This window comes from Lynx canadensis, chromosome E2 (genome assembly GCF_007474595.2).
Source record: "Lynx canadensis isolate LIC74 chromosome E2, mLynCan4.pri.v2, whole genome shotgun sequence".
Taxonomy (NCBI): domain Eukaryota; kingdom Metazoa; phylum Chordata; class Mammalia; order Carnivora; family Felidae; genus Lynx; species Lynx canadensis.
In genome coordinates this window covers 23,795,672-23,812,166 of record NC_044317.1, presented here as the reverse complement: position 1 = coordinate 23,812,166, position 16,495 = coordinate 23,795,672, and the positions used below count along the sequence as shown (strand labels likewise).

Here is a 16,495-nt window from a genome sequence, read left to right as displayed (position 1 = left end):
GGAGTAAAAGTGCAAGGCTTTGAGAGGCAGTAAGTGCTCCTTGTAAGACTGCAGATTTCCCAGCTTGGTAGCCTCATTCCGTGCCTATTCAATTAACATAGCTGAGCTTCAGTTTCCCATCTGTAAAATGGCAATGATAATGCTCAACCTGAATATGTATGTTTAGAGATCGATGGATAGATACATATATCGTGTAAATGATATGAAACAACTCAAAAAACTTTACCATTGTTTTTTTCTTGCAATTTGATATGTAACCCATGCAGAGTAATAGAGTACAGATTTATCTTACAATAACTGCAGGACTTTTAAATAAAATTCTCACCAGAGATGTAAGCATCTAATGTGTAGAATTATAATCTACTGTGTATAATCCTTTTTTATGTTTCCCAATTAAATATATTTTATAAGCAATCATATTTCTAGGCAATGTTAGATTGTTTCTCAAAAATAATTTCTTGTAAAATTAAGCATCAGCTTTGGAATACATACATATTTTAGAAAGACAGAAAGGCTATACCAGAATTAATATAGGGGCATAGATTTTCTTCTTGTTTCTCCCTACACAATCAAAATGTGAACTTGTATACATTTTATCCATTTTACTTTGGGAAAAAATAATTTAGATAATTTTCTCCTAACCACTCTAAAACCTTCTTTATTGAACATTTGACCAATGACATTTAGAAGAAAGGGAAGTTTCTTATCAACTGATGTCAGCTTCATGTTTCAGAACATGAGCCAAGATATTATTTTTCTTATTTTTAAGATACGAAAATATGCACTGAGGGACATTTTTCATATATATATTACTGGTATATATCGTGTGTGTTTATATCAATTCATTTCCCAGCCCCACTAGAAACGTGTGTGTGTGTGTGTGTGTGTGTGTGTGCGTGTGTGTGCATGTGCATGTGTGTCTGTCTGTCTTAAAAACCTCCCAGATGTGTAGGACACATTTGTTATTCTATGAAAAACATCAAGAATCTATGCAGACATAATACTTAAAATACTTAGAGCCACACCATTAATGTCCTTTTGTGAACCATGCAAAGTCTTCTGAGAATAGAGTTCATGGATCTCCACAAAATGTTTCATTGCATCTATCTTTAAACACATTTTTGGCCTTTCCTTATTGTTCCTTAAAGTAAATTCCTTGTATATCTGACCATTCTCCCTTAACTGTGATTAGCACCCTCTGCACATAACAGTATATTCATTTCTGCAAAACTTTATTTAAGCTCTACTTTTTTGAGAGACCTTCCTGATAAATCAATACCAATCCAGTAATTAAATATCTTCATAGAACTCTTATATTTTCTTTCTCCACCCTTAGAAGATAAGCAAGACTACCAAATTCTGAGCTATTAGAACCATGTGTCATATGTTTATTGAGTTCTTTTGATATATGGGAATGGTTTAATTCTTTAATATGTCCAGAATTCTGCCCTAACATACTGAGAAAGAGAACCTGTAATATTGCAGAGGCATATCTTTTAATAATACTATCTAGTATTTTAGTATGAATGAGATTTGGTATAATAATTTCTGGTATAAAGATGACTTGCATGTGCATTATTTCTTTTGAAGGTTAATGAAGAAGACAAAGTACACAGAACATCACATAAGTTCTAGGTACTGCCCTTGGCACTTATCATATATCCTTTCATTTGTTCATCACAGCAATTTTATTTTAACATTATCAAACACAGTCTGTTACAGAAAGTTAAAAGCTCTATCCAAAGTCACATCTTCATTAATTGGTGGATGCGGAATTTGTCTGATTTCCAAGTCTGTGATATTTCTCCAAATAGCACATGTTTGCACTCTCAGTATATTAGGGTACGTGAATTCTTAGCTCCTCAGCACTAACCCATTCATTTTGTAGGAGAAGAAACTGAAGTCCCCGGAAAAGTACATCACAGTGTGACCTTGATGGAATGAGAAATGACAGTCTAGCCAAGTGAAAGCATGAAACTCAGAGAAAGAAGATTGTGCTCAGCATACCAGGGACAATATCGCTTTTTTCTCAGACTGCCCTAAGATAAACAGCCATCAAAAGGCTGAGAATGATCTACTCAAACAATAGACAGAGAAAATTCGAGTAAGCTGTCTACTAGGCTGAAAGGAAAGGCAATGGGTGACCCATAAAGGTCCAAGAACAACAATTACTATATTTCTCTATGAAGTGCATCAGTACATTCATTCTGGTGGCTCTTTAGGGAACACACAGAAAAATGAACCCAATGCCATGTCCAAAAATCAGCACAATACCATCCTGTAGTTGCCAGAAGACCTCAGTAAACATTAAACACTGAAATTTAGCTAAAACCTGGTCACTGACAGGTATTTGAACCAACAATGCATAGGAACTGGAAAAGACATAAACTATATCTAATGAAGCTTGGATCAAAACTATAATGGATTCTAATAAACATGAAAAAATGGAATCATCAGCCCCCATTCAGTGGCAGTGCTGCCGCATAAATTACAGTGATGCCTAGGGATCACCTTAAATTTGAAAAGAACTCCCCAACATGATCTGACTGTAGTCAGAAGCACATTGAGTAATGTGGTTCAACTTGTTGGAGTGCAGACATAGTGAGGGCACAAATCTGAAACTCACAGGGAGAATTCACTATCCATGACTATGGATGTATATCACCACCTTGATCATCACAATGCTTTGTAAAGATGAAAACTCTTTTTTATGTAGGGCCAGTTTTACAAGTTGGGTGAGGTCTAAGAGGGACCTTTGTTTATGACAGTTTAGAAGTTAGAATGTGTGATCTTTCCTTCCCAAATCATAGTATTTTGCAGCCTAGCCTGTGAATTTCTCCACTATATGACAAAAATCCATGTTAGATTATAGCCTTCCTTTCTGTGAATTCAAATTAGTATAAGATTGAGTTGTGAGAACAAAAATACACTGTACAGGAGGACCAAAACAATGCCTATTTAATTCCCTGGTTTGTTTTCAATTCCAAGGCAGTGCCTAGCACATGGTAGACACTAAATAAATAGGTATTGAATGAATGAGTGAATAAAGATATACTCTCTTATTAATAACCTCAGAGGATAATGGGGGAGACATTCTTTGACTCATGTGCCCACCCTAGCAGTTACCACACTGTCCTGCAGAGAAAAGCAAAGGAAAAAAAAAACTTACAGCAACTGTTAAACATTCCCTTGTTCTGCTCACAGATGGGGGTAACCTGAATTCTTATGAATGATTGGAAATTAGCTAGATAGAAAATGGAGGGAGCAGTAGATGTGTATTCCAGATAAAGGGAAGGGAGAGTGCATTTAAAAAGCATCATTGGTTTTGCATGTTCAAGGATGCATAAGGAATATAGAGGATAAGAACAAGGTAGAAGGGAGAGAGTGGTGGATAATAAAATTGGGGAGAGAGATATTCTTCATCATTGCCTTTTTTAAATGTACACTATCACTGAGTTTTTAAAATGTATTTGACATTCCATATTGAACATTTAAGATCTTCCTAATCTGTATTTTCTTTTCTTTTTTCTTTTTCTTTTTCTTTTTTACTAAGGTGCTCCAAGATAAAACAATCTATCATTCTATCAACTCTCAAATGTTCCATTTGCCAGTATACAGAGATGTATGCAGTTGGATCTAGAGAGAGAAAACTCAGCTCTATGGACACCTACAATTTGTAAGTACTCTTTTTTTTTTATCTATTATGTTATGGTAATGAGGATTGTATTCAAAGAAAAATTTCAGTTACCCCAAAATTCGTCTTTACCATTTCTCCTCTCCCTTTGCTTTTCTTATGGCCGATGTTTACAGACATGGTCAATCACTGGCCACTCAAATAAGGGGCAGTTAAATAGCTTATCATTAGTTACCATCCAAATGCCTTATTTTAGTTTCCTTATTCATATTTTTGTTTGTTCCATTGGGTGTGGGTGCGGGTTTGTTGCAGTGGGCTGAGAGATTCAGGAGGCTCATACAATTGTAGAAAAAGAAGGGAAATAAGGAAAGGAAATTAATATTTATTGAGTGTGTACCTTCAATTTATCAGACACTGAACTTCGCACATTTTTAACAATTAAATCAATATTTTCTTATTCAAAACAACATATGGGTAATAATTATTTCCATTTTATAGATAAAGGTTCGAGATTATTCATCTATTTGTGGAAGTTCTCACAGATCATAATCAAAAAAGCTAGGATTCAAAGCTAAATACTCTTAACTATGAAGCTCGTGCTTTATATATTCCACAGGGTCTCTCTTTTACTATTCATTCTACTTCACCCCAAGTCAACTTTAAAAATGTTTACATGAGTGCCCCCTTTACTGTTTCCAAATTTTTTTCTCTGCTTTCTGTATCCACTTTAATAAACCAAGGGATGCAAAGCACATGATATGTGTTATTCAGGTCACATCCCTAGATAGAATGTCACGTATACCTAATGTTGTATCTATAAAGTGCTCAAAATTAATTCAAACTTCTATGCTGAAGGGAGATAAAATGATTGTCAGCTACATTTAATACTTTTTTAGAAAAGGAGAATTTGCATCGACTGACAGCTCATTTTGTTTCCACATACAATTTTAATATTTGCTTGTGCTTACCAAAAGGACAGTCATGTTTATTTGGCACCCACGAAATCCCAAGACCTATGTTTATGCTTGTAAACAGATTCTAAATCAGTAAATAGCATTATTTTTTAATGGCACAAACAAGAAAGTGGTCCAAACAAGATTTGATAAATAAAAAACATTTCTCTGAGTAATTCTCTCTACTCCTCTTGATGTTCGATTGATTTCCTTATTTTCTATTTTTTCTTTTGAAGTAAAAGTTTCAGAAAGCAAATTCTCAATAAAAAGATTATTTGTCCTAAGGGATCTTTAAGGTAACTACAATAGCTTTAAGATAACTAAGCATGTACAATTTATCTCTTGGTTTCTCTCTTTCAAAAATTTTCAGAATTAGAGGGATGCCTGGGTGGTTTAGCAGGTTAAATGTCTGACTCTTGATTTCGGCTCAGGTCATGATCTCACAGTTTGTGGGTACGAGCCTGGGATTCTCTCTCTCTCCCCCCTGTCTCTGCCCCTCCCCAGCTTATGCTGTCTCTCAAAATAAATAAAGTACATAAACATTAAAATTATTTTTTTCTGAATTAGAATGCTCTATCCAGATCAGATATGATTTAGCAAACTATGACACTCTTAATCAGTTTATAACTTTGAATAGCATGTGGACAACCACACTTGTGAGTCTATGCCGTGTATCTAAATTATGTTCCTGGTAGTCAGTAATCTCAGAATTCAATTGTCTCCCACAATATACACTAAAGAACAGATACGGAGCAGTGCTATCTCTGAGTAGAGCAATACTTTTAGGATTTTCAGTATATGCAGAGGAAATTCTCAACTTCTGAAAGCACTCTTGTATTATGATTTAAAAGAGAAAAACAAACCAAAAAGATATGGAGACTATACAAAATAACAAGAATTTTATTAAAACTACTTAAGAAAAGAAAATCTAGTTTTCTGAACCCAACTCTACAATCATATGCAACTTGGAAAGTGGAAGTAGAGATCTGTTATCTATTTTTCTGAGCTTGCACATCATCCTTAATTACAGTTTAGACGACAAAATGAAACATAAATGGCTTTTTATCAACGGAACATTGCTAGAAGCATAAACAATAAATTATGAATTACTGAAGCAGAAGCCTTTTGGATCATGTATGCATAATGCTGTTCTGCATATTTGGGATCCCACTTGGGCCTCCTGTTTCATGCAAATTGAGTACTACCTTTTACCATTCAACATTGACAAGAAGTACCGTGCTTCACGTGGATCAGAACCGATACCTTATATGGAAAAGACCTCTGTCAATGTTTGGTGCTGTGTAAGTGCTGTGGAAAATTCCTCTCTGTGAGCAGCATAGACAGGGTCCCCATACTGCAAACATGCATATATAGGTATTCATTATCGCACTCATACAAGCACAGGGTTTTCACTTGTTGCTTAGGTATGGTTGCCTGGGAAACCTGTTAAGAATGGATCTGCAGTGGCTGAGGGACGGAGGCTTTTGTAAAGGCCACATGAGGAAAGATGTTATTTTGGAAAGTCCTATCTTAGCTTCAAAGCAGCCTGAGGTAATGGAAGAATTCCATGAGGGCCTGAGGTGGCCAGAAAAGGACACCTGTATTACAAAGGGGCCCTCTTTGCTCTGGATCTTCAGGAAGACCTTTCAAGTCCAGTTCTGCCTGGATAGGGGTACAAGTGGCTTGAAGAGAAAGAGGAGGGCCTCTGTTTGTCTCAACACCTCCGTTCTGAATACAGCAGAGACATGTGTGAGGATTCAGCCTGAGTAAAGATGGAGGACAGAGGGCCAGCTCTGGCTGGCCTGGGATCAGGGAAATCCACTTACACCTTTAGGCAGCAAATTTCAGTTTTGCGGTGAGAGGAACGTGAGATAAGTTGACATTCTTCAAAAAAGCAAAGGAATGTTGCCTTTAATCTTCCAGCCTGTGCAAAATGATTCCACAGGGTATTTGTATTAGGAGGTTGTGGGTATTTAAAACAACTTGATATGCTAAAATGAAAAGTAATCCCATCAAGTTGGAAGATGGGGTCAGCTATTGTGTGGAGAAAGCTGAGTTTCATTTTGGCACAGGAGAAAGAAAGAAAAGCCTTTATATTCAAAAACAGGTCCAAGAACCCTGCAGCTATTTCCAAGGCTGGTAAATATTTTAATTATTTCCCTACCTTCTCCTCCTCCTCCTCCTTTTTTTTCTTTTATCTTTCTATTATATCATTTAGATTGCAGTACATTACTAAGCAGATTTCTCGTAATGTGTTCTAGTAAGGATGAAGGTTTTCACAACTACCAATGAGGCCACTTTCACAATTACTGTACAATATTCGAAAATTAACAGAGTTAAAGCTGCCAAGGGGCTGGTTGAGAATGATAAGCCAGAGGAGATGGGACATAGCATAGGAATTTAAGAATTAATAGATTAATCTTATAAGGATCTTGTCCCATTTACTGATGAAGGTTTTTTTTTGTTTTTTTTTTGTTTTTGTTTTTTTTTGTTTTATGCGCCAGACATTGTGCTAAGAGCTGTCTAAGACCTTGGTTACACATATCTACCACAGCACACCTGTGGGGTGAATAGGTATTGTTATCCTGGTATTACAGATGAGGAAAGTATGGCTTGAAATTATCAGCCTGTAGTCTGTATTCTTACAAGGGGTGCTTCTAGAGGATAAAAAGACATAAAACACATATTGCTTGAAACCAGTCAATCAATTGAGATGGAAACCCCACAAAACAAAGCATGAAATGCATTCTAAACAGGGAACCATGTTTTGGACATTGAGATTACCAGGTGCATTTATCCAAAGCTCCAGTCAGCATCAACATTATCCAAATTAATTATCACAATTATACCTGGGGAGTGAGGTGCTTATCAGTAGGATTTGGGTCAAAAGGAAATACCAAGAAGAGAAACAAATGTTAGTATCATCAGGTACTCTGGTTCCCCTGCTGCCTTTTCTGAAGCCTAACCAAAGTGTAATCAAGGCCAAGTTTATTGTCTGCTTCTTTCCTTTTTATACTGTCCTGTTTGCGGTTTTCCTCATTTCTGTATACACATGATTCAAATATTTCAGTACAAAACATGAAGACTCCCATTTTTCCAGACTGCTTTCTGGCAATTCCAATCAAATCTTTTAACTACAATGTGCAGGCTGGAGAAGACCATGATCCTGGCAGACCTGAAATTTTCTGCAACCAAGATATTTCTGTATCTGTGAAAGGTCCATTTATCTTCCATGTCTTGTTATATTGAATTGTTGCGTATCTTCCATTTTCATGGTTAGAATGGAGGCCAGTACTGCAATGTGTCAGCAAAAAACTCAATTTGTTTCTAAATTCACCCAACTGGAAGATGGGGAAACCAATGTCTGGGCCGTATTATTCAGACAATGTGAGGTGCTATGATCGGTGTATATATGTGATACATATATGATGTGACTCATCATATTTTTGACGTTTGCTTTCACCTTTATGGGTATTTAAAGTTGTTTTCCTAATCTGGATGAAATATGAATCTCATATATTCAGAAAGAGAATTATTTGTGGAATCACCCAACTGTGTAGGAGATAGGAGACAGCTAATTTTGATCTTTTTTTGTCTTTGATTATGAATTAGTCAGCTGAAAATTGCAGAAGGACCAATCTATACAAGGGAGGGGAAAGGTCACATTAACTTCAAGTTGAAAGACGTGGCTACAATTTCCTTAGAAAATGCAAAATACTAAAACCATCACCCATAAATATCTGATTAAATAAGGAAATCATCTGGCCATCAATTATAAATTTGGATATACTAGATCTCTCAAAATATTAACCTTCATCTGTTGGGCTGGGACTCATAAATCATGACACTATCAGTGGAGAAACATCAGTTAATGACCATGTTAAAGTCCATTTTATGAAGAAAAAAAACAATCCTAAATATGATTATACCATTTGATTTTCTCCATCTTAAAACATAAAACATACCATAGTTTAAAAATAAATAATGTCTAGTATTTGGATTTTTCAATTGTGCTTGTATTGTCTTATCATTAACAGGGAATGGGTAATAGACTAACAAAATACTGATTTATCTATTTACTTATTTATTCCCATAATTTTAAATCTGACAACTTTTTTTCCATTACTTTGATTGTTTCTACATGTGAAGAAGGGACCATCTCCCCCAACCCTATTTTTATAGTAACTATCCAGATGCCAATAAGGCAGTGGTCTATGTAGCAAAACTTGTGAATTTCTGATCTAGGAAAAGGAAGATAGAGTATAAATTATACATATCTGTTCGAAAAACTAGTGAGCTCATGATTTACTCTACGGAGAAGTTGAATATTTGGATCCTAAATCCAAAATCACAGTGAACATATATCCTGATTTCCACAATACAATCCTGGTTTATGTTTGTTTTTTTTGTTTTTTTTTTTCAGGAACAAATATAAATAGCAACCCCTTTCACTTTAAAAAAATGCCCCAATTGGAAAAATAAATTATATGGTCACTTTTGGCAAAATAAACGCACAATTTAAATGGAACCATTGTAGCACAGAGTGGTCTTTGCACAAAATATTCATAACACCTGGAATCTTTGTAAAATTTTTTCAGTTATTTCACACACACACAATTCTGTGACATAAATAAAAAGTGTAACTTCCATGTTCTAGTTTCAAAGTAAAACATATAATATACATGCTTTTAAAATATTCTGTTAAAGGGCTTATTGAAATGTGTGATAGGGTGAAAGAGGTTACTTAATTGCGCAAATTTGACTTCTTACTGCTTCCAAAATTCAGAGAAAACACATGAAATTCATTCACTGTCAGACCAAAATCCCCTCTTTAAAAGATTTAGGGTACAAACAAATACAGTACGAAACTGCACTTTCCTTGGCACCCCAAACAGCCTCTCATTCCTTTGCAATATGTTTATGTGGTGCCTTTGACGGGCTGTACTTATATGACAGGCATATCTTGAAATTGCATGCCCAGAATATGCCAAAAAGCTCAAAACCTTTGGGAAGGGAAAATATTTCTTCACAGAGAATTTTTAAATGGAGGGCATTTCATATGCAAAAATAATGACTGATACCTATTAGCTCACAATCAAAGTGAGCATGGACCACACGTATACACAGACGTTTAGCTCAGCTTGGGATTTCTGTTTGGCTTTCATCTTAGCCACATTCGTGTGACTTTCATAAAAAAGAAATCTTGATAACTGAAAAACAAAGACAATGTACATGGATTACAGTTCCTAATTAGGGAAGGTTAACACAGGAGTACTCCATTACTAAGGAGAAAGAACAGGATTTCGTCTCCTTCGTGTTTATAATAGTGAAGGCCAGCTACATGAGGAATATCTGTATAAGGACTTATCCATTTCATTTTTTGTGTTGCACTTACATTTATCAAAGCATCCCCAAAGAACTAAGTAAGGAGCATCATGTTAAAAGGTGGGGCCATAATATACTTAACAAGAGCCATAAAATGTTTTATTTCATGAAGGAAATGTCGTCAAAATTCACTCCCTCCTTGAAACACAACATAGCAAATTACCCAAATGTCATGAACTAAATTTGACTCTTCTGAGTATAGTTTTTATAGAGACCATTCAGAAATCCAAACAAATGCCTACAGTAAAGCCAGAAAACAGCTTAAGACAATACATTTATTTTGCTAATCATTCCAAAACAGCCAAAACTAAGTTTTAAATATACCTGAGCCAAAATCAACAGCAAAAAATGCTTGTTACATATACAGCAGATTAGGAAACAAAAATGTACAGATGAGATGGACTTAAAAAAATAGATCTATAACCTTCGTATGTAATAGATAATAGTTAGGGAAAACAGTAATCCAAACTTAGTTCTCAAGAAATAATGAAGTGGATTAAATGTTCTCCATGAGTGAAAGACTTAACAATAAAATCAGTTTATATTACCTCCACAATAATACTGATAAGGAGTGTCCTTCAAGAAGGATTTCCTGATCCAACTGCTATTATCAAAGTTGGTACAGGCTTAAACAAATACCTCTAATGTGTACCCACAAACCAGGCAAAATTAGGATAGGCTTTCCCTAAAGACTTGGTAAACATTCAAATAAAACTTAGCAACTGTGAAGTATAAGCCAGTTCCTTCTCTAACAGATATCTCAGTATCTCAAATTCCTGGAACTTTCCCAGAGGTTAAATCTTACTGTTCATTCTTGAAAGTAAGGTGATTGAGGTATTCCCTGGGATAAAATTAACTTTCACATTAACAGCTTTCTTATCTATTGTTTCAATATTGGAAGGAAGAAGTGATGTAATTACCAAGCCATTAGGCTGATAAGCTAAGTTTCAATTGCTCATGGGTGAGCAAAAATTATTTTATTGATATTTTCAGTCAAATTATGAAATCACATCCTATTTTCCAATTTATGTTCCACCCTGTTTCATAAGGCTAATGGATTTACCTTCATTTTTCTTGATGGTAAAATTCGGATTGTTGACCATTTCTGGAAGAAGACTGTATAAGAAATAATGTCCATTTTTGGGATCATCTTTGTCCATGGCACTCACTGTTTGAATGACCTGTAACATAAAACCCGACGTCAGCATCATTGATGACATCAGAGGGCTTATACTGCCTTTAAAAGCTGAGTGACATCTCTTAGTTGACTGATATTTGGTCCAACGATTTTTTTTTCACTTTTCTGAGTTGCTGTGGATGGTTTGTGCCAAGAACAAGGAGAAACATTTATCACTTTAAAACCTCAGCTTTGATAAATTGATGAACATTAATGTTCATTTGTGTCCATTTGGTGTCTGTGGCTCAAAGTAGCAAATTTAAGGGTATTTGAAAATTCCACTGGGTAATTACAGGTTTCTTTCCAATTTGAATATACACGGGCATCTAGAATGAGATTTGGAATTGTTACAGTGATTGTAGTGTGGCTCTTGGGAGGATTGTGGAAGTAAAGAACTTAAATCGTGAATCCTCAAAACTCCTCTTTTATTTTGCTTATCAGGTTACATATGTTTGCCAAATAGAATGTTCCTCGGCACAAACATCACTGCAACAAACCTTTCTGAGGAGTTGCATCTGTTCCCTCCCAATAATGAATACTGTTTTTAAAGCTAGTGGATAACACATGCAAACAATGCTTTGGAGTGTATCCTGAGATGAATAAATTATAGGGATTAGGAGAATTACCACTGTGCAGAGCTGTTTGGATAGATACACACACTTGGAATTGGTGCCGGTTGAATGTGCTTATTTCATTTGCAAAGCTGCATTAACTTAGTGCTAAGTTGTTTCTTAAGATGTCAGAGAATCAGCTTAATAATTCATATTAATGATTCTGTGATATTAATCACTTCAATATGAAACACCGGGCAGTAGTTAATGTAGTAAAAATGATAGCTTACACTACCATTGTAAATAACTACGACATAATTTCTACAAAAAAAAAAAAAAAATGCCTGTAAAGCATGACAGTCAAGGCGACATCAGATTTACCATAAGAAGAATTAACAGGGAAATGCTGTAAGGTTTGTGAAATTTAGAGAATATAATGATGATGCCTAATATATTAGGTCTGTTTGAATTTAGGTCCCATTCAACTTTACCAATTTACTTATAGATGAAAAAATGGATCATTTCTTTCTGAGAAAAGGATATCCTTGCCTAGTGACTTATCGCCTAAATGAGTGTGAGAACCACAACTGTGAGCATCTATGACTTTTGTGCATACTATATGATGAACAGTACGTTAAGGTTAAGACATAAAGGAAATAACCCCTCTCAGCTTTCATTTCTCCATTTTAAAAATGGGACATATTCTTACCTGGTAGGGGTTTTCCTTTTGTTAAGGATCTTGTAAAATGTCTTATCAGTGTACTTAGTTTGAATAATAAGATAACAAAAAAATAGCACAAAATATAACTCAGGATTAAGACAGTGAGGTAGTCATCAAAGTGATGGACTCTGAAATTGAGCAGCCTTGATAGAAGCCATAGTTTTACCTTCTCGTCATTGTGACACTGAGGGAGTTACTTTAGTCTTTCTGAAACTCAGTTTCCATGTATTCTAAAATGACAAATAAAAAGTGCCTTTCTCATAGAGCTGTTTTGGCAATTGATATAAATTCATGTGAATCTCTTAATATAGTATCTGGTTCCTAGTGAATGTTCAATGAATGTCAGTCATCATCCTTTTTTTTTTTTTTATCATTTTTTTTATTAGGGTCAGTACCATTTATTCATGACATAGCCCCATGATAAATGTAATGGCTTTGATGTTACCACACAGTTCCCTAACCTTATCAGATTAGATGGGAATATAATTATATTCACTCTATTTGAACACCTAGCATGTTTTCCCTGACATTTAAGTGCAGAGAGATGCCCTGGGCCTCCAGTTTTATAAAAAATGAAAGAATGGAAATCCAAGGGGAAAATCTGGGGAACACAAGTAAGTCTTTTATGACTAGCCTACATGTACACATATGTAAGGGAAGAATTTGACAAGAACCTTCTTCTAAGCAGTTATAAAGAACAGTGAGGGGGAAAGTTATCCGTGAATATAGGTAGTATTCCCTTCTCCATTTACCCAATTTTGTTTCAAAAGTATTCCTATGTCCAGGTGCACCAGTTGAAAAACTAACTTTTAAAGTGTGTGAGCATAAGTGAAGAAGAGCAAATGAAAAGACTTTTTGATATCCTGTGGTGAAAATCATTCACGACTAAATGCATTCTGTAGTGTAGTTAGTGGATAGAGCTCCTGTAATAATACCCTTCCTAATATTTCTAAGTAATCTGCATGAAAAAGACTCATACATGCTGGCAAGTAGATCTACATGAGTTATTTCATTAGTTAAGCCGCCACAACCAAAATAAAAGATGCAATAATTTAGCTTACCTGAAGTAAAGGAATATAATTACCTGTCATGCCATATCTCAGAAGTTTGGTCTAAACATTATACCTGCAATGAATATGTTTTTTTCCACGATGTATTTAAGCCAGAAACTAGACATAGAATTTCTTGAGCCTACTGAACCAGAAAGGCTTGGGGTGAGGCATTTTAAACAGTCTTCCAGGTGATTCTGATGCATGCTTAAGTCTGAGATGGACTGTTTTCAGCCAAGGGAGAAGATTGGTGTTTACAATTCTCTTATTATTACTCATTAGGGGAGTTTGTATTATTTTTTTTTAATTTTTTTAACGTGTATTTATTTTTGAGACAGAGACAGAGCATGAACAGGGGAGGGGCAGACAGAGAGGGAGACACAGAATCCGAAACAGGCTCCAGGCTCTGAGCTGTCAGCACAGAGCCCGACGCGGGGCTCGAACTCACAGATCATAAGATCATGACCTGAGCCAAAGTTGGATGCTTAACCGACCAAGCCACCCAGGCGCCCCTAGGGGAGTTTGTATTATTAAGCTAACATCAAGCTCAGTGCTTGATATGTTGGGGAAATAATGATGAAATGGTGAATCTTTATATTTTTTATTTTTAAATTTCATTTGAGAGTGAGAGAGAAAGCACAAAGCAGGGGAGAGGGGCAGAGAGAGAGAGAGAGAGAGAGAGGGAGAGAGAATCTTAAGCAGGCCCCATGCTCAGGCAGAGCCAGACAGGGTCTCAATCCTATGACCTGGAATCATGACCTTAGCTGAAACCAAAAGTCAGATGCTCAATGGACTGAGCCACCCAGCTGCCCCAGAAGTGGTGAATCTTTAAATCAACTTCCAAATATCCCATGAACTGACTACACTTAGGAATTTGGTTTAAACCATTTTTGACACTTCATTTTATCTTAATGTAGATAGCTACTGTCTAGACATTTTCTCTAAAAGTAGACACCCGGTAAATCACTTGAAGGACTTTATACTATTTAAATGCGTTAAGATACCCCTATCTAAAAGGCTGAAATTTTCACTGATGTAATAACATCTGAATACACTCAGCTTTAAACAATAGAAAGAAAAGAATAGATTTATTCAAGGCAGTGCAACTCCACATAAGCAGATTTTATAGGCACACTGACTAGCTGGAAAATGAAAACCACACACGTTCCCCCAGTGTGCTACTACAACGTCAATTACCTTTTAGATAATTGAAAATTTCTGGAGAGGTCACAGATTTTTAGGAGTACATATATAACATTCGGTTTAAATATTTTTCCTTTCTACCAGTAAAGTTAAGATGCAATTGAAAAAAATCTAATGTCTGATGATTTATTGTGGATTAATTTTAAAGGAAGCTGAAATTTTATATATCTATATAGATATAGATAGGTAATATCTATATATAGGAGATGGATAGATAAATAGATTTATTAGAAAAACAAAGTATATCTGGAATGTTGGGATAAGGAGATGAATTTCAAGGCCATACTTGGAATTCTATGGGAGCAGACTTTGTTCTATTTCTTGAGATTACTAATTTGAAATGAAATGACCTTTCTAAGAAATGAAACTAAAAAAAGAAAAATTTTGAGAATTATGGGGCCATATCATATTTCTGTTTTATTAAAAAACAATTTGTTGTTTATCAACACTTAACCCAACTTATATTGTTTTTATTAGCAGAGTTGATTAAACTTTACGTAAGACTATTTTACCTTACTTCAAAAATATTTAATGACTGAGGTATCACTGTCATTATTAATTTTTGAAAAGCAAGCATCCAACAGATACATTTTGGATGATCTGATCTGTTTGCAACCATAAAACTGTCATGGGATCCATTAGAAATGCAATATAAGATTCTGTAGATATTATTCATTGATTTGTTCTTAGGTACCAAGCATGATTATATACAATGAGTTGGATTTTTACCCCCTTCACTGTTGTAAGAACACCACATGATAACTATTTAATACATATTGCCTAAATGAAAAAATGAATGAATGAACGGATGATGTCAGCTATTTTGGCCTCATCAGTAATTCTCACATAACCTTGAGAAGTATGTATGAAGAAATGTATTGGAACCCTAGTACATCAAAGATGTGATATATAATATTTGATCCAGATATATCTGATAACAAACCACTTGTGTCTTCCTGCCCCAATACATCAGGCTGCCTCAAAATCTTGTTGACATTCATACATTCTGCACATGTATTTCAGTTAAGTTGGGGCTTACACCTTCAATATTTTGGAGAGTGCATAGGATGCACTCATCCATTCTTGTTCTCATTGCTCAGGTGCTTTGCTTTACTGAGATAAAGGTCCCCTTTTATTCTGACACATCACACAACAAAATGAAGACTTAGAAATCATAGTTCCTTGTAAGTGTGGACAAGGTGAGAGAGAATTGCATTCTCTTGCATCTTTTGGAATGCTTTCAAAAGCTTCTGGAATATACACCTATGTTCCAGGAACACTCAACATTGATAGCCAAGATACTATCTACCATCACAGAACACTGTCACTTTGTCAGGCAAAACTTAATTTTCTTTTTTCTTGGCAAGTCTTTCTGTGGTGGTGTGAATTGGAAGGTGATGGAAAGTGAGTTGAATGGGACGAAATCAAAGGTGCTGCGAAAAGCACAGCATCATTTTTGGTTTTCTATTCATTCCTCTGCCTATTAGCTTTCCTGAAATACTAACTTCTGTTTATTAGAGCATGAGTTTTAAACTTGGGAAAGGAAAGGATGAACCATGAATAAGCATCACATGCTTAAATCTTCTCAAGTTGAAAGTAAAGTTGAATGAAATTACTTATATATGCACATAAAGGAGGGGAAAGTCCATAGCTTTTATCAGAGTATCGATGTTTTTTATAACTGAAGGAAAACAAAATAGCTTAAAAACCAGCCCCTAAAAGACGGGTCCTTGGAAATAAAAATTATGCACACAAGAGAAATCAAGTTATAACAATGATGATAAATTGAAAAAAGAGGAATTATTGGAATTTGGGAAATTAT

The 16,495-nt window shown here is 35.2% G+C and overlaps 1 protein-coding gene across 1 annotated transcript in view; it reads right to left on the bottom strand.

Annotated features, from left to right (window-relative positions):
- The window catches only part of CDH8 (cadherin 8), a 367,090-nt gene that overhangs the window by 44,027 nt on the left and 306,568 nt on the right, over positions 1–16,495 (bottom strand). The window contains 1 exon segment of the mRNA XM_030299517.1: positions 11,036–11,153. Within this exon segment, the coding sequence (XP_030155377.1) occupies positions 11,036–11,153 (118 nt within the window).